General features: G+C 32.4%; 2 protein-coding genes across 2 annotated transcripts; one reads left to right on the top strand and one right to left on the bottom strand.

Moving 5' to 3' along the window:
- The first annotated feature begins 3358 nt into the window (after positions 1-3358).
- LOC106717119 (putative fatty acyl-CoA reductase CG5065) lies at positions 3359-9100 on the top strand. Its single transcript, XM_045685721.1, is given in 7 exon segments — positions 3359-3550; positions 4315-4623; positions 4905-5100; positions 6791-6989; positions 7117-7356; positions 7697-7954; positions 8858-9100. Coding segments are annotated over 7 exon segments (1557 nt in total). The 3' UTR covers positions 9021-9100.
- A 1826-nt stretch (positions 9101-10926) lies between these two features.
- Positions 10927-13768, bottom strand: LOC123723159 (triosephosphate isomerase). Its single transcript, XM_045685720.1, has 7 exons — positions 13693-13768; positions 13506-13626; positions 13295-13421; positions 12943-13054; positions 12268-12377; positions 11988-12194; positions 10927-11368 (listed from the first exon to the last, which is right to left on the bottom strand). The coding sequence occupies exons 3-7, from the start codon at positions 13403-13405 to the stop codon at positions 11162-11164; spliced, it is 747 nt and encodes a 248-aa protein (XP_045541676.1). The 5' UTR covers positions 13406-13421; positions 13506-13626; positions 13693-13768; the 3' UTR covers positions 10927-11161.
- Positions 13769-18505: the final 4737 nt, after the last annotated feature.

An 18505-nucleotide genomic window follows, 5' to 3' on the forward strand; every position in this document is an offset into this window, starting at 1 on the left:
TCTGATTTTTTTAATTGCCTCTCTGTTTTAGTCCTTTTTGACAGCCCTAAGCGAGTTTGGACGACGTTGTGTAGTTTCGTCAATAAAATATAAATCATACTGCCTTTCACCTGCCAAATTGTTGTTCCACAGAACATTCGGGAAGTGATGTTTGGGCCAAATTCACCAAATCAAAACAATATAATATCTTTATAGTCATTTAAAATTTACATCCTGTCTTTAAGTATCAAAGCTTTTGTTTTTATTCGTAAAACATGTTTGTTTCAATATGACATATTCGATGTAATGTATCGATGTGCGACTTTCAATTAACATTGAAAGAGTGTCATTTGTCTCCAATGTTTTATATACAACTTGCTGTCGCCCGGAACTTCGTCCGGGCGGAATTGGAAAAAATAATTAATAAGTAGCCTATGTGTTTTTCTACACCTGTGCCGAATTTCATCAAGATCCGTTCATCCATACCGGAGATACCTTAAAACAAACATCCATTCAAACATTCGGATTTATAATATTAGTAAGACTTGTAGGATATTCATAACTTTCCAACTTCGTTCTAGTTTACATGAGGCGTATTTTTAATATATTCGTTTCACCAAACGTTTATAATGTGAGAGGTGTAGAGGTGTTCGACCTCATCGTTGCAGAATTTTGAATATTTATAGACACTTTCCATAAATTAACATAATTTCAAGTTATACTTGCATTATCAAAATCGTTATCTAACATGACTTTAACAATTTTCACGTTCCAAAATAAACTTTGATTTCGTAATTATCTTTAGAATTACGTTACCATTTAATTTTAAATTATATTTAATATTTTACTTCACTAAAAAAGTGACGAAACGAAGTGACGAAACTAAAAATTATTTATTAAATTTCCACTGACACGTTAAATGATTTTTATAAAAATTTAATTCTACAGTTTTCAAGTAAATATTTACTTTTATGTTTTCTTTTAAGATAAATCTCGATTTAAGTAGAAGTTAATCTGTAAAGTTATTAAATACGTATTGATTTCATTTTACTCAAGTACTGTTGTTATTTTGTAATATATTTACACAACGCATACAAAATGTTAAATCAATGAAAAGCACTAAAATAAAGGTTAAATATATTTTGAAATTTATATAAACTCGAGGCTTTTAAATCCTCATGTACTCGGCGATCTCGAAATTCGATCAGTCTAATAACTACTTCGTAAAAAGTAATGTAATTCATCTCCTTAAATTTGCTCTTGATCACAATCTTTGCGCTTATTTTTTTCCCTTTCACTTTGTTCTTATTTATTGTGAACTAGCGGTTGCCCGCAACTTTGTAATCGCAGAATTAAAATAACGTGCATCAGCTACCTTCCCGTCTAAATCCCGTCAAAATCGGTCAGCTGGACCTTCGCAAATATTTTATATGGACCAAATATATTTTTAACACTTTTTATAACATACAGACACTCCAATTTTACTAACATTTATAGATATTTATGGAAAGGGGAGATTACATTTAAAAGCTTTATAATCACTCATCCAAATCGTCATTAAAGTTAAAAGTAAAATAAAAAGTCATAAAGTAAAAATTATACCTCAAAATTAAACGCGATTACTTTCGTCACTTGCATTTTACAAACTGTGAAATGTGTGCTAATATTATCTTACATAATGCAAATATTCGACAAATACAGTAGAATCCGCTTATATTGACCAAGAATTCATTATGAAGTAATTACACAGTGAAATTTGGTTAACATATAAAATTATAACCAAGTCGGATATAATGACTCGCTTAAAATAATATCTCGTTTCTTGTGACCCATTCTTAATAAATTGTGGCAGATTATTATTACCCAAATGATTCCTAACATCTTCGACTGGTTCGGCTACCACAGAAGAGGCATTAAAGGCTGCAGATCTCTTATCACGAAATATTTTAGCAACATTGAAAATAATAATTTGAAGGTGGCATTGGCTGGCTGGTCATATATCACGAATGACTGACAACAGATGGACTTTAGAAGCTACAAGATGGAAAGGGCCAGTAGGGAAAAGGAAAGTTGGTAGACCAATAAAACGGTGGGCTGATGATATAACCGAAGTAACAGGGAAAGATTGGTTCACTCTCAGCAAAAACAGAACAGGCTGGAAGAAGATGGAGGAGGCCTTTACCCAAAGTGGGATCCATATTTGAATATAACAGACTAACAATACTAATAACTAAAATAAGTTTAAAACTAACAATACTAACAAAATGCAATTGTAAATATGGAAATAAAAAGGCTTATTATTATTATTATTATTATTGGCTTCTTAACAATATAAGCAAAAACAAAAGCAGGCAAGCGTTACTGATTTTTTTTTATGTAAAAAATAAAAAAATACAAATGTATTCGTTTTTATTACGTTCAATTTTAATTTATATCAACTGTAAAACATTTTCAACAATTATAATTATGAATATGTTGCTTCTTAAATTGTCTAACATTACCATGAAGCTCTCTAAAAATAAATTTAAATTAGTTTATTTTAAAACCAAATTAAACTTTTAGATTATAAACTTAACACTGAACTTTCTTTCATTACCATACAAAAACTAATCAATAATTTTCTACTTTTTTTCGAATGGCCATTAGAATATGCTTTCCAAACTGAATAAGTTATTTTTGAAATCATGACTGTGCACATTTAGGCGTGCTGAAGTATGCATATAGTCATCCTTAATTAAACACGATTAAGGGCACTCACGTACCAGTTTTAGCTTTAAACTTTTTTTAAATACATTCTACGTAAAGTAACGGGCGCCGCAACCGCATGCGTCAGCTGGTGATCGGATCGTAAGTGTTTGGCCAAAGAGTACAGACCAAAGTAAAAACTTGTATTGAATGGCTATACTCACATGTTTTTTTGAGAATAAAATACATAAACTGTAAATTATCATCAAGTGATAACAATGGAAGTATCCACGCTTTTTTATTTATTATGATAAAGCCTTAACTACACTCTGTTTCGGTTCAAACCATGACGCTAAAATCAAAACCTTGTACTTGTGGCTATAAAATTATAACGAAATTATACAATATGTATTTATTTAGTAGAGAGCGTTTTTTTAAGAACTAAAAAAATATCTTTAGTACAAAATTTTAAAAAAGAAATGTGACTTTCCATTGCCCATATTATTCTTATCCCTCTCATTCCCTTTTAAAAAGCAGAGATAACACTGTGTTATTTAGTACTGATGTTTTATTAGAGGAAACATATACTTAGAGAGTATATTCATTAATCTTAACTTGAAAAATTTTGTTTATGCAATAAAATAAAAAAATAACACGCAAATATTTTTTTATTTTAATTTTAATTTTTACAGGAATGGCGTCTTCGGTAAGAGAATTTTACAAAGAGAAAAATGTGCTGCTCACTGGCGGTACGGGTTTCATGGGGAAAGTACTCATTGAGAAACTTTTGTATTCAATACCTGATATCGGTAATATCTATGTTTTGATGAGACCTAAACGTGGAAAGTCTGTTAAACAGCGTTTGGACGAGATGTTACGTTTACAAGTAAGTTAGATTAATTACTTTAAACGAATATTTGATGCGTAAATTTCATTTACAGATCTACGATGTGTCTGAAAGGTTTGTTCTTTATTTCGAAATGTTAGGGACACCACACGTTTAAATAAACACGTGAATATCTTAGTATGATACAGATATAAGTTAATTTTGATTTTAGTGACAGCACTAATATAACATAACACACTAATTTTATGTTGCGAGTGATTGTCGGCAGACATTGTTATATGATGTCTTTATTTCTTAGAATACATATCGATGCCCTTCTTAACTAATATCTATTTTCAGGAATTTGGCTGGAAATCAATAATGTAATATAGAAGTACAAAAAGCTTACATAATTTATAAAATTTAAATGTTCCTTTTCATTTTACATGCTACATTTTGCGAAATAATTGCTTAAAATTTTTGTATTATTTTTTTTTTCTCTTCTTTTTTTATAACTCCTATATTGACTTCGGGGTTTTCGTTTCAAAGTAAGTTATTTCAATATTTTATGATATTACATCAATGAAGACGGGGAGTATCTTATTTTAAAAAGTTGGTCAATGGAAATAATATATTTTACATGAATGTAAACAATTGTCTGACAATACACCACTTTTGGCTTTCATGGGCGGTGTCTGAAATAAAGGAAAAAAGTAAACAAATAAGATTTAAAAATAGCGATTTAATGTAAAAATCTTTATTTTCTAGCGTTATTACCACCAATGGTTTAAACATGTACTATACAAATTATTTAACTGTTTCAGTTATACGACAGAATCAGAAATGAACGACCAGGTGTTCTTAAAAAGGTTAAGGCCTTACAAGGTGATGTTCTGTTCGATAACTTTGGATTATCTGACTCCGATATTGAGAACTTGTCAAAAGAGATATCTATACTGTTCCATTTCGCGGCAACATTGAAGCTGGAAGCACCTCTGAAGGACAACGTAGACATGAACACATGCGGAACTCTGCGGACCGTGAACATTGCTAAAAGACTTAAGAATCTTTTAGCCTTCATCCACCTTTCGACTGCATTTTGCTATCCGGATTACGAAATTTTAGATGAGTAGGTACAGTACATACTTAAAAACTAAGTGAACAGTAATAAAATATTCTAAGATGAACTCTTATTTATCGTGTAAAAAAAAAGCTTTATTTAAATCAACAACATTGGTTCTGAATTTAAAATGGAGTAACAATTAAATATTAACCAAATTTAGTTTAAATTACGTGCTGTTAATTAAATCCCGCGTAATGTTTCCATTCTCTTTCCGTGAGTAAAAGTATGCTTTTAGTTTAAACACAACCAATTCGTACTACATTGTTAAATAGTGATTTATTCACATTGTAGATGCATGCACCTCCGGTGAAACCCGAAGATGTCATGAGTCTGGTTCAATGGATGGACGACAAACAGCTGGCCCTAATCACACCGTCGCTATTGGGCCCCCATCCAAATTGTTACACTTTCTCCAAGCGACTCGCCGAGAACATTATCGAGCAAGCCTTCGATGATCTTCCGGCTACTATAGTGCGGCCGAGTATAGGTACTATTGTAATCGTGTATCAATGTAACCATTACATTCACAGGTGGGCACGGTTAATCGAAAAGTTAACTTCGTTAATCGTTAATTCGTTAATTAAAAAATTAACTTCGTTAATCGTTAAAGCGTTAAATTCTCGAAAATTTAACGCAAGTTAAAGTTAATCGTTAACAGTTAACCATACCAAAATTATACATACTAATTTCACACTTATGTGGCGACACTTGTTTAAAATAGTAATTTGACTATACATTTATAAAATGTACACATTAGTATTAGAGACAAGTATGAATGCATTATAGTATATTTCATTACGAGTGTGGAAAGCCTGTCATTGCAGAGTTCCGACAAATGTCTAACCAAGCCGAGGCGCAGCCGAAGGTGAGGGTTGACAGTTGGAACAAGTTGTAATGACAGTTTCGCACTTGTACTAAGCAATTTAATAGAATAGTAAAAACACAATAAACTCGAACTAACTAAAATTTTTGGAAAATGGCGCCAACCGTAAAAGAATACAGAGATTTTTTTTGTTTTCTTCACCCATTCTGGGTAGGCAAAGGGAACTATGCCCAAACAGCCAAGTCTTCAGTAGATTATTTTTATTGATATGAAATGAAAATGAAATTTACTGAGATGAAATAAAATGAAACCTACCGAATTCATTGAATCAAATCATTAAATCTGATATTGTAACAAATTAGGAGCTTCTTTTTTAGAAATATTTGCATGAATCATAAAAACTTCAATGATTGTTTTTTTGTAAAAACTTCGTGGTTGGTTTTTCTTTTTAACAGACATTATTTTGATAGCTGGGAAAGAAAACGCACGAGTTTGGAAAAGTTAAAGAAAAAGCACAATATAAAAGTGTTTTAATACAGTTGCTCAAAAAGTGGCTTATTGCAGGGACGAAGAGCGTTCGGAATGTGGGCTATTAGATACTCGTGCTTTTATATACTCGTAATGAAATATACTATTTCGAACCTTCTTTTGATTTTGTCCTGTTGGTCACGTCTTTCCCGGACGCTCTGATGCATCACACTCGCATGCGAACTTCACATATATCAATTATCAACTCGTTCGTTCACCATTTGAGTCGCCGACGGTCACCCAACATAGCTGAACTTACGAGCGTGGCGTGGCGCGTAATTTAAACAAAATGACGGCACGTCTCCAAGTTTCTAATTTAACGATTAACGGACTTATATTAACGGAAGTTAACAAAAGCGTTAAAAGTTAATCCGTTAAGGAAAATGTTAACTTCGTTAATTAACGATTAACGGATTAACGAGTTAATGCCCAGCTCTGATTACATTAAATTGGTAATAATCGTCATCATCAGTAAATACCAATGTCCCAAGATTTTTTAGGCTTTCATTTTACAAAAGTGACCAGTACTTCTTATCAGAAACGTGCATGCATGTCAACTTTGTTAGTCTATCTGTGAGAGACATCACATTTCGACCACATCGTTCACATTTTCGACCACATCGTTCACATTTCGACCCATTCGAAGAAAAATTATCTTCTCAAAAGAACAGTAACTCTTTTATTTTGATGTGGTTGATTCACAATACCTTTTGATTTGACTAGATCTTCGGTGCTTATGAAACAAAGCGCTTATGTAGTAGCAGTAATAATAGCATCAGGTGGAATTATGGTCAAGATCTAATATATTTTTAACATTAACTTCTAGTGTGCCCGGCGTATTCAGAGCCCTTACCTGGCTGGGTGGACAGTCTCAATGGTCCAGTGGGTTTGATGTTGGGTGCTGGCAAAGGAGTTATCCGTAGCATGCTCTGCGATGGCAGCCTTACTGCACAAGTCATACCAGTTGATACCGCTATCAATGCTATCATCGCCATTGGAATGTTGGAAGGAACAAGGACTGAGAAGTAAGTATATTCATTGATGTTTATTTGAGTAAAGTTCAAAACGCTGTGGCGACCTAGATTTACTATTCTTTTTAATGCACTGTTGTGTACTGTATTTCTGTCAGTATTAAAATTAGCCATTTTTCAGACCTTTAGTTATTCCTATTTACAACGCGAATATAGGCCATCAAAAACCTACCACGTGGGGCGAAGTCTTGCAGATCGGTAAGGACTATGGACGAAAATATCCGTTGGCTTGGCCGCTTTGGTATCCCAACGGAGACATTACAACCAACGAAACATTGCATTATTTCCGTCGTATATTTTATCATTTGGTACCAGCATATACTATCGATTTTCTACTGATGCTACTTGGACAAAAACGTTTGTGAGTATTCATTCCGTTTCATTGATTATATTTTATGACAGTTTAACACCAAATTATTATTACTGTGCAGTAAGACTTATAAAAAGTCTTGTTTTCAGTGAAGTCATATCTAATGTCGAAATAAATATAAGTTATGTACATAACTGATATAAAAAAGAAAACTATTCTTTATCACTAAAGGAGAAATAAGAGCTTACTCCCATTTCGTTCTCCGCCACAAAGACAATATAGATTATGACCAACAATGTGGTTTAAATGTTTATAGATATAAAACACATGGGGACATATAAAACAACCTATTATGCTGAACTTTCTTAACAAAATCTTGACATTTTTACAGCATGGTAAGGATACAGAATCGTATCAGCCAGGGACTTGAAGTTCTGCAATACTTCACTATGAGACCCTGGGTATTTCCTTGCCCGAACTTTGATAATATACAAGAAAAGTTGGAAGGAGAAGAACGTAAGATCTTCAACATAGATCTCACTGCTGTGGATCGTGTGAAGTATCTCGAAGACTGCGTAGAAGGTGGTCGAATCTTTTGCTTCAAGGAAGATCCAACGAAAATACCATACAATAGAACGTACCATAACTTGTGAGTATAATATTTGAGAGTAAATACAATTTATCTTCAACGTGAAGTAAGTCTCTTTAACATCTTGTTTCAATTGAACGCCTAATTTTAAGCGGCCGTTGGACTATACCGCTTTTTCAGTTCTTTTTGTCATAAAGTCATAGCCAATGTTTTACTTGTGTAAGAAAAAGTAAAAAAAATATAAAGTATGTTTAAGTTTGATAATATTTAGCCATAAAATCTCGCATCTACTCAAATTATGTTAATTAAATTATTAATTATGTTAATAATTATGTTGCGGACTAAGTCACATCAAAAATAGATTTAATTGTGATCCAGGTGTTCGGTACAGTTGCACTGTAGTTCGCTACTTTTGAATTTGGCGGTTTTAATTGTAAGAGAAGGTAGGTCGATTCATTTTTATTCTCCCGCACAAGCGGGTAGTTGGAAATCCCTCTACGCTACGGACGGGCGCAGGGCCTGCGGGGGGCTTGTGCGGGGAAGGAGTGAGTCGACGGAGCGCATCGAGTCAGCATAAAAAGTGGTCGGCAGTTGGAAAGCACATCGGACGTGTCTTATATTTAGCGTACAGGGTCGCTAAGTTAACGGTTCCGCGTTCGGTTCGATAAAGGACGCGTCTATAGGGCGCTTACGGGAAGCGGTGCATCGGGTGCATCAGGAGTGCAGCATTGCTGGCGCCTTTAGACTGTATGACTGTGACTTTTTTGACTCGACTGACACCGACAGAGTGACCAGGCACCTGCAGGCGGTGAACGGGGCATCGAGTAGGTGAGTGCCAGTTCGTATATTTTCAATATTTACGCCAGGCCTTGTGATACGTAGTTTAAGGCAGGTTGTGCCGCGGGACCCGAACCCGTCGTGTACGGCACACCAGGTTTTTAAACGTTTTATTCTTTTTTCCAGCCTATACTTTCTCGATTGGATTGTGAAGATATTGTTTTGGCTGTTCATTCTATCACTCTTAGCTGCATGGTTCGAGCCCGTAAGGGACTTGTTTTCGATCGGTGAACCAGTCGTAAAACACCTACCATTTTTAGGTCGGGCTGTCTTCGATAAAAGAATGTAAACGAGTTATCAAAACAAAAAACATATCTTGAAAAAACATATTATGAAAGCAAAGCAATCAATAGATAAGTAGTGGTAAATGGCCGCTTATGGTGCATCCACACATGCCCGGCGGCACGGCCGGCGGCCGACCCGGCGGCCAGGCCGCCGGCCATCCCGATCTTAGCCTTAGCCATCCCAAGCGGCACGCGCGGCTTTTGGTTGCCGGCGGCAGTTTGCTTGCGGCTTCGATACGGAGTTGTAGTGTTGTAGTATTCGTGAATAACATAATTTCATATACTTAAATAACGAAACGACAGAACTTAACTGGGATGATAGTGCAGTACTTTTACTTACAGAAAAGTATCAAGAAAATGAACTATTATGGAATCCAAGGCATATGGATTTCAAGAATCGCAACAATGAATTATTATTTTATGAATAATAACATACAACACTACACTTGCGATACACGCAACTATATTGTAGTCCAACGTCTTCCAATCCTACGTACACGATTAACTTCGACAAAAGTCACAACACTATTGCGAAAACTGCAACCGCATCTGCAGGCCGCCGGTAAAGCCGGCGTCAAATTCAGCGGCAAGGCGGTCTGAAAGCCAGCGGCAAACCCGGCGGCATAAGCCGGCGGCATGTGTGGATACGCCATTATGTTTATAAATACTTACTTATTGGTTTCTGATTACGAAATATGTTTAAAGTTGATTATGTTATGGTTATTTGACCACTTAAATGCATTTTATAAAAAGAAAAACATTTTGTAACTATTGATTTTAATGTTTTTTTCGCCCATTGTTCGAAATTCAACCATAAATCAAAGTTCGGAGTATATTAGATTTTTTCGCGTTTATCAGTTCGTGCGTCCTTAAGAGTTTCAAATTTTTCGTTTTATGTATTAGTAATATTTTTGTGAGATATTCATCTACCTCTGGTACTACTTTATTTGCAAACATTTAGATATATAGGACATATAGATTTAATATTGGAAGTGGTAATATTATAAAGTAGATAATTGCATTATTTGTTTATATATAATTTAGGAAGAAAACTAACAAAATGTATATTTTATATCTAAATAATTTGTGAAAAAAAAGTTGTATATTTTGTATAATTAACATATAAAATTGTTTATATAATGTAATAAATAAATGTATCATAATGTATATTGTTTTTATTGGATTATTAATAAAATAACGCAATTTGATTGAAGTGTTTAATGTCATGATGATAAAAAATCTAAATATAAATCATAGAAAACTTGAAAATATTATTTCATAAAAAGTTGAGAACAGTCATTCTATCATCGATTGGAGTTTTCAATGAAAAACATTTTTCTTAAAAAATAAAAGCTTAGAAAGGAACATAAGTATAATGGTTTAATTAGCAATTAATAGTAAAAAAGCTTTTAGTTGGATTTTGTATAAATTAAATAATCTCTAAAATTAGTAAAAACAAAAAAAACAAATTTAATTAATAAAATTATTTGCAACTATCATAAGTTAATATTTTATAAAAATTAAACTAGTATTATCCATGATTTAATTAATTGAACAGAAACATAACGATTTAAAACTTAAATAAGAAAGTAAACACCAAACAATGATAGACAAAGTACATTCTTTTTCTTTTAAACAGATTTATGCAACAATGCAACAAGAAAAATAGTTAAAAAAACATGAACACAAACACTTTCTTGGCAGATTTTTTCGATAAATCTAAATACAATTTCATTAAATTAGTGTTAGATAGAAACAACATGTTTAAATAGGTTGTATTATGGAATTAAACAACTAACATATATTTTAAATAGTTTCATAATATATTATCATATTATCAATGTTGCAAAATGTATTATATTATCCATTCAAAATTCAATAATATAACAAATATTTATCTCTGATTATCTTTAAGGCGACAGAGATAGTAATATATTTTAAATGGGATTTAGGTCTCAGAAACCCACTATTAATCATATATTTTAGTCTATATACTTCTTTGCTGCTCCAAATCACATATAAAATAATATATCACTTGATCAGTACAACAAACAGTACATCAAATCAAATTAATTCACACAGATTTAATATTTGCAACATTGATACAGTTACATACATCAAGAAATGCTAAACAATGTATAGAAATTTACTTGGTAGCGTTAACAATGTTAACAAACTCCGGTTTCAAACTTGCACCGCCTACAAGGAAACCATCAATATCGGCACAAGTAGCTAATTCCTTAGCGTTGGTGGCGGTGACAGAGCCGCCATATTGAATACGTACAGCATCAGCAACTTCAGCTGACACATTAGTTGCCAACCAGTTACGTAATGAAGCATGTACTTCTTGAGCCTGTAGACATTTGTAATGTCAATAAATGTTGTTCCAATTAAACTTGTTATATCATCATCAGCTCACTATACGTCCCCACCGAGGAGCTCGGAGCCTACCCTAACTTAAGTATGACTAGGTCATAGCCGACCATGCTGGCCCAGTGCGGGTTGGTTGACTTCACACATATCTTTTAATTTCTTCAACTTATTATATACTAGCTTTTACCCGCGACTCCGTCCGCGCGGAACAAAAAATAGAAAACGGGGTAAAAATTATTCTATGTCCGTTTCCTGGTTCTAAGCTACCTGCCCACCAATTTTCAGTCAAATCAGTTTGACCGATCTTGAGTTATAAATAGTGTAACTAACACAAGTTTCTTTTATATATATAAGATTGCAAAATTACTGTAGTACTGAATACAAATAACAATTGATTATCATTTCACTACAGATGTATTTATGTAAGAATAGAGATACTAGAGTCATATAATGGTCCTTGCTAGAACATATACATGACATAACCAAAAACCTCCAGAAAAAAAATGTAAAAATTTATACAGAAATAAAATTTAATAGAATTTCTAACAACTAGAATAACCCTGTTATTAAATAATAAATAAATAATAGTAACATATTACCTGCTGCGGTGAAGCAGTTTTTCCAGTACCGATAGCCCAGACCGGTTCATAGGCAAGCACAACATTGGCCCATTTGTCACCAATAGCCGACACCAATGCCTGAGTCTGCCTGAATACAACTTCTTCAGTCTTTCCCGCTTCTCTTTCTTCCAAGGTCTCACCAATACAAGCAATCACTTTCATGCCAGACTCAAGAGCATGTGCCACCTGAAAAAATATGAAAAATTAAATATACAGATTTATATTTCATTTCAAAGTATAAAATTCATATAATACATACTTTTTCAGCTACTAGATTATCATTTTCATGAAAGATTGTCCTGCGTTCGGAATGTCCAATGATAACCCAGTTAACACCGATGTCTTTCAACATAGCGGGTGAAATTTCACCTAAAAATACACATATAAGGATGATTTTTAAAAATTTTAAAAATTTTACTTATTTATTCAAAAAAAAAAATATATTTAAACATTGGAAATTATAAAAAGTATAACAAAGATAAAGGTAGTGTTAAGGGATTTGGTTCTGAAAGAGATGGGCGACTACCATGTTGCAAATCAAGATGTAAAGAATAGAGCAAAGTGGAATAAATTAAAAAGGTGACAACCTCCATATGGCATAAAAGCTTAGAAGATAGAAAAGAAAAAGTATATAACAGTGGAGATATGCAAAAGCAGTAGTATAAAAAGAGCCTTATTTTAAAGGAATGTTTATTTTATTAATAGTCCGCGATTTCTTAGTTACTTTTTTGTTAAGTGCAAACATCAGTACCTTTATTAAAACTTTCACAAAAAGTAGACAGATTTTTTGCAGTGCAATTAATCAAATAAATCAGATGCAAGCAAAGCAGTAATAATATAATTTCTAGTGCATGATATATTATCATATAAAAGTTTAATTAAGTTAAAAATATAAACATTGATAAGTATTACTGTGATGGCAAAACATTTTTACCTGTGAAAGCACCCTTTGGAACTTTCCAGCAGTTTTGGGCGGCAACTTGGATTGTATCGGGTACGATACTCTTTACATAAGTAAGATAGATGGAAGGTACTCCAATAATAACCTGTGTACAAAAGTTGTCTATTAAAAATTGTGCTTACATATATGAAATAAAAGAAGTTCTACAGGTGTAAAATAGTAAGAATACAAACATAACTGGATCATAATCACTAAAGTGGTTCTTTAATCTTTTAAATTACAAGTGCAACAATAATAGCACTCAAGGTCAAAATGTCATACCAACACTTTAATGCCTTTGAAACTTTTTATCGTACATTATGCAAGAAAAATTTAAATTTTATACCTCAACATCCTTATCCAAAGGACCTTTCTTCATATTATTTATAATTTCATTTATCATATTTTTATCTCCATTCATCTTCCAGTTACCACCAACGACAAATTTGCGGGGCATTTTTGCGATTATTTATCTAAAAATTAAAATGTGTTATGAATTAAAAAACAAAAGAGTTATGTAAGAATAAGGCTAATGTGTAATAATCATAAATACTTACTAAAGTTTGGATATAATATACAACGACAAACAACGTCCTTACGCCTCTCGATCTTTTCCCGAATAAAGTAGTCAGTGAATCCAATCCAATGTCTCTTTCCACTTTTCGTCGTCTACCTTACCTGCAAAAATTTGAAGTTTGATTTCGGTTACACTACTTATGTCATTCAATTCAATCAAAATTATACCTGTCATCTATTCGCTACAATTCAAAGAAATGGATTCTGAACCAATCACAAATAAGTGTCGGCTGAAAGTTCGAACAACTACAAGTCTATGACACGGTAATAATAATACCGTGAGTGAAAGAGATACAGTTATACCCAATTCCTGTGACGTGACAAAGACAGTGAAAACTATCTTCTGTCCCTTTCTTCGTACCAGGGTTTGGTTTGTTTGGAACAAAGGTTGTCCCCTACAAACAACCTAGGGACAACCCAAACAAAGTTTGACATTCGTGCTATTTTTCGAAAATTATGAGTATTTAGTTGCTGTAATTGTGCAAAAATATTTTGATATTACAGTTTTAGTAAGATCAAGTGTATAAAACATGGTATATTGCTGTATTGTTGGTTGTAAAAGCTGTAGTGAGCGAAAAGAGAAAAACATAACCTTTCACTCGTAAGTACTGAAACTACGCACTTATTCACATGTATTCATACAAAATAAGGAAGAAAATACAAACTAGTTGTTCTTTACAGTCCTTGTAATAACTAATATGTTAAAATACGGGTAAAATCAGCTAAAATAAAATCGTATTTTTCGAACATTATGCGCCCAAACGCAGATGTCATTTGTGTCAAAAATATACTGTATATCTGGGAAACAAGCGGCCATATTAAACTTCTTTTCAAATTGGTTGGTTATTACCCGTAAAAATAATACCACCATCTTGTTGTAAAAATTACCCTGAATTTAGGGGAAATAAATTATAGTATGTATAATGTATATAAATGAAACAATTCACATTTTTTATACTATTTTCAACAGATTTCAAAAGGAGTTTTTAATTCTGGTATATGCTGTGTTTTTAAATATTTGATACTTTCTTATCCTGTTGATTTTAAAGAGTATGCTTTTTAATTTGTCCCATGTAAATTTTATTTCTTAGAAATTACAATCAAAATAGTTAAATATAAGTAGTTTTACATGTAGTGTTCACTGTAATGATATACAGAGTAATTTAAAATTATATAACTATAATATTGGTATGTTTTTTGTAGCTTTTTATGAAGACTTAGGTCTTCGTGCATATCGAAGAAAAACAGGACATCGTTTGAATGCTCGTCTAATGGACCTAAGACTGAAGAGATGCCGCGCTTTGTTGAAGCGGTACGAGGGAAAAAAATATCGGGAAATTCTTTTTTTGGAGTCACTCAAGACATCCTTAATTAAGGCAGCCGCCGATATTGACATGGACCTCGTTCGTGCTGTGATAGACGACTGGCCGAGTAGATTGAAGGCCTGTATTCAAAATCACGGATGTCATTTTGAATAAACTTTAGTGTCATAAGAATCTATGTTTTGTTAAGTTCATTTTGGTATATAAATGGTCACATGATGAATAAACTTGTTTCAATTATTTTATATTAAACATGTGACAGAATTTATGACCTGACTAAGTATTACTAAAAATCTGTTTACCTAATCTTAGTCACATAAACAAAAATTACGCATTGTTTTTTATATGTATTACATTTATTAATTACAATTTAATTGGGAATATATAAATTGGTATATATTAAATTATATCGTAATTATTCATTTTCGGGACAAAACAAATAACTGGTAACCCCAATCCTTTTACTTATATATAGGTATAGTCTATACAAGTCTATGACACGGTAATAATAATACCGTGAGTGAGAGAGATACAGTTATACCCAATTCCTGTGACGTGACAAAGACAGGGATAACTATCTTCTGTCCCTTTCTGCGTACCAGGCTTTGGGGTTTGTTTGGAACAAAGGTTGTCCCCTACAAACAACCTAGGTTGTCCCTAACAAAGTTTGACATTCGTGTTATTTTTCGAAAATTGTGAGTACTTAGTCGCTGTAATTGTGTAAAAATATTTTGATATTTCAGTTTTAGTTAGGTAATGTTTATAAAACATGGTATACTGCTGTATTGTTGGATGTAAAAGCCGTAGTGAGCGAAAAGAGGAAAACATAACCTTTCACTCGTAAGTACTGTAACTACGCACCTATTCAAATGTATTCATACAAAATAAGGAAGAAAATACAAACTAGTTGTTCTTTACAGTCTTTGTAATAACTAATATGTTAAAATAGGGTAAAATCAGCTAAAATAAAATAGTATTTTTCGAACATTATGCGCCCAAACGCAGATGTCATTTGTGTCAAATAATATACTGTAGATCTGGGAAACAAGCGGCCATATTAAACTTCTTTTCAAATTGGTTGGTTATTACCCGTAAAAATAATACCACCATCTTGTTGTAAAAATTACCCTGAATTTAGGGGAAATAAATTATAGTATGTATAATGTATATAAATGAAACAATTCACATTTTTTATACTATTTTCAACAGATTTCAAAAGGAGTTTTTAATTCTGGTATATGCTGTGTTTTTAAATATTTGATACTTTCTTATCCCGTTGATTTTAAAGAGTATGCTTTTTAATTTGTCCCATGTAAATTTTGTTTCTTAGAAATTACAATCAAAATAGTTTAATATTAAGTAGTTTTACATGTAGTGTTCACTGTAATGATATACAGAGTAATTTAAAATTATATGACTATAATATTGGTATGTTTTTTGTAGCTTTTATGAAGACTTAGGGCTTCGTGCATATCGAAGAAAAATAGAACATCGTTTGAATGCTCGTCTAATGGACCTAAGACTGAAGAGATGCCGCGCTTTGTTGAAGCGGTACGCGGGAAAAAAATATCGGGAAATTCTTTTTTTGGAGTCACTCAAGACATCCTTAATTAAGGCAGCCGCCGATATTGACATGGACCTCGTTCGTGCTGTGATAGACGACTGGCCGAGCAGATTGAAGGCCTGTATTCAAAATCACGGATGTCATTTTGAATAAACTTAGTGTCATAAGAATCTATGTTTTGTTAAGTTCATTTTGGTATATAAATGGTCACATAATGAATAAACTTGTTTCAATTATTTTATATTAAACATGTGGCAGAATTTATGACCTGACTAAGTATTACTAAAAAAATCTGTTTACGTAATCTTAGTCACATAAACAAAAATTACGCATTGTTTTTTATATTTATTACGTTTATTAATTACAATTTAATTGGGAATATATAAATTGGTCTATATTAAATTATATCGTAATTATTCATTTTCGGGACAAAACAAATAACTGGTAACCCCAATCCTTTTACTTATATATAGGTATAGTCTATAGTACTCTCTATCTGTCCCTTACGGGTGAACGCGCATGTCATATCTATATAATTCTTCATCTGAGAACAACTAAAACTGACTAGATATGACCTTCATGACATTAAGTAAATAGGTGACATTTTATATTTGAGATGTATGAGACATACTTACGTTTATGTCCTTACTTAGGCCGAAACCGACTCCAAAATAACAATAATTATACAATATAGACATGTTACAAGAAAGAAGAGAACTTTCTTTAGAGTTTAGAGACACGCAAAATACGCGCTTGTCGTGGAGTTGCGGAAAACTGAGCCCCTACTACTAACTACTAGAGTTTAGAGAGTTTTCATGACATTATTTTGTTTCTTTTTAGTGCATTTTGTTTGAAATTTTTTTTTATGTTACTTTTAAGTGCATTTTGTTTGAAATTGGTTTCTTTAGGTTACTTTTGAGTGCATTTTGTTTGAAATTGGTTTTTTTAGGTTACTTTTGAGTGCATTTTGTTTGAGATTGTTTTTTTTTGAAGTCGGCTATTTTTTTTTCTTAAAATTTTTGTTTTATTTCACAATTTTTAGTGAATTTGAAGTTCAATTACAAATTTCCTTAATACATATAAAGACATAAATAAGACAAATAAAGAAAAGGACTTTCCTATTTGATATGTGTGTACTTCAATTCAAAAACTAATTTAGAATGCAGCAGATAACCACTTATCCTTTAAACAATGAAATAATTATCAAAATCGGTATACAAATTGAAAATTACCGAACTAATACATCGTAGCGTGCCTTTAATTTTGTCCAGCCGCTCGCCGCACTAGCATTTTTCGAATGCGCGTAGTTTTTAATTATTTAATATCTCCCAAACTATTGATCAAAATTACATAGTTTAAAGGCTAATGTAATCTGCATTTAATACTCTAGCCATCAAACATATTTATTTGGATAAGGATTCATATCGAATATAATATAATAGCGCCGTAAGCTTACGACGCTGTTTTTCGTGTGCATTTTAATCGAAGTTTGTTCACAATAACATGGTTTTTGTGAGACATCCATAGATGATAGATATATGCCACCCAAGACTTTTATTTAGCAAATTTAAGGATCTATAATTACTCGATACATCATTTTTATGTAAGTCATATAGTTTGACCTACGTAAGCCCAGAAAGCAAAATTGTGCTTTTCGTGTAGCATTTTTCGTTTCCGCGTAATTTTATTCTTACGATATCTCCTAAACTATTAGACAGAATGATATAGTTTCAATTGCAAATATAATCTACATTAAATTCTCTTGATAATGAACATGTTTATTTACATAAGGGTTAATACTGAACTCGAATAATAGCGTCGGAAATAGGGCATGAATTTAATTGATGTTTCTGAAGAAAAAAATGGTTATTGTGAGAAAACTATAAAAGATAGATATATGCTATCGCGGACTTTTATTTAGCACATTTAAAGAGCTACAATTCGCCATACATCATTTTTATGTAGGTCCTATAGTTTAGCCTACGTAAGCGCTGAAAGCAAAAATGTCCCTAATGTTCGCAACAAATTTTGAAGCTATATTCAAAATCTACTAGTCTTCTAGTTATTAAAAAAAAAAAAACAAAAAAATGGGACC

Source organism: Papilio machaon, chromosome W, assembly GCF_912999745.1.
Source record: "Papilio machaon chromosome W, ilPapMach1.1, whole genome shotgun sequence".
NCBI lineage: Eukaryota > Metazoa > Arthropoda > Insecta > Lepidoptera > Papilionidae > Papilio > Papilio machaon.

Coding starts and splice junctions, on each gene's coding strand:
- LOC123723159 (XM_045685720.1), bottom strand. CDS start 13,405: ATGCCCCGCAAATTTGTCGTTGGTGGTAACTGGAAGATGAATGGAGAT. Junction 13,055..13,294: donor CTTTGGATAAGGATGTTGAG/GTATAAAATTTA, acceptor TTTTGTACACAG/GTTATTATTGGAGTACCTTC. Junction 12,378..12,942: donor TCCAAAGGGTGCTTTCACAG/GTAAAAATGTTT, acceptor GTGTATTTTTAG/GTGAAATTTCACCCGCTATG.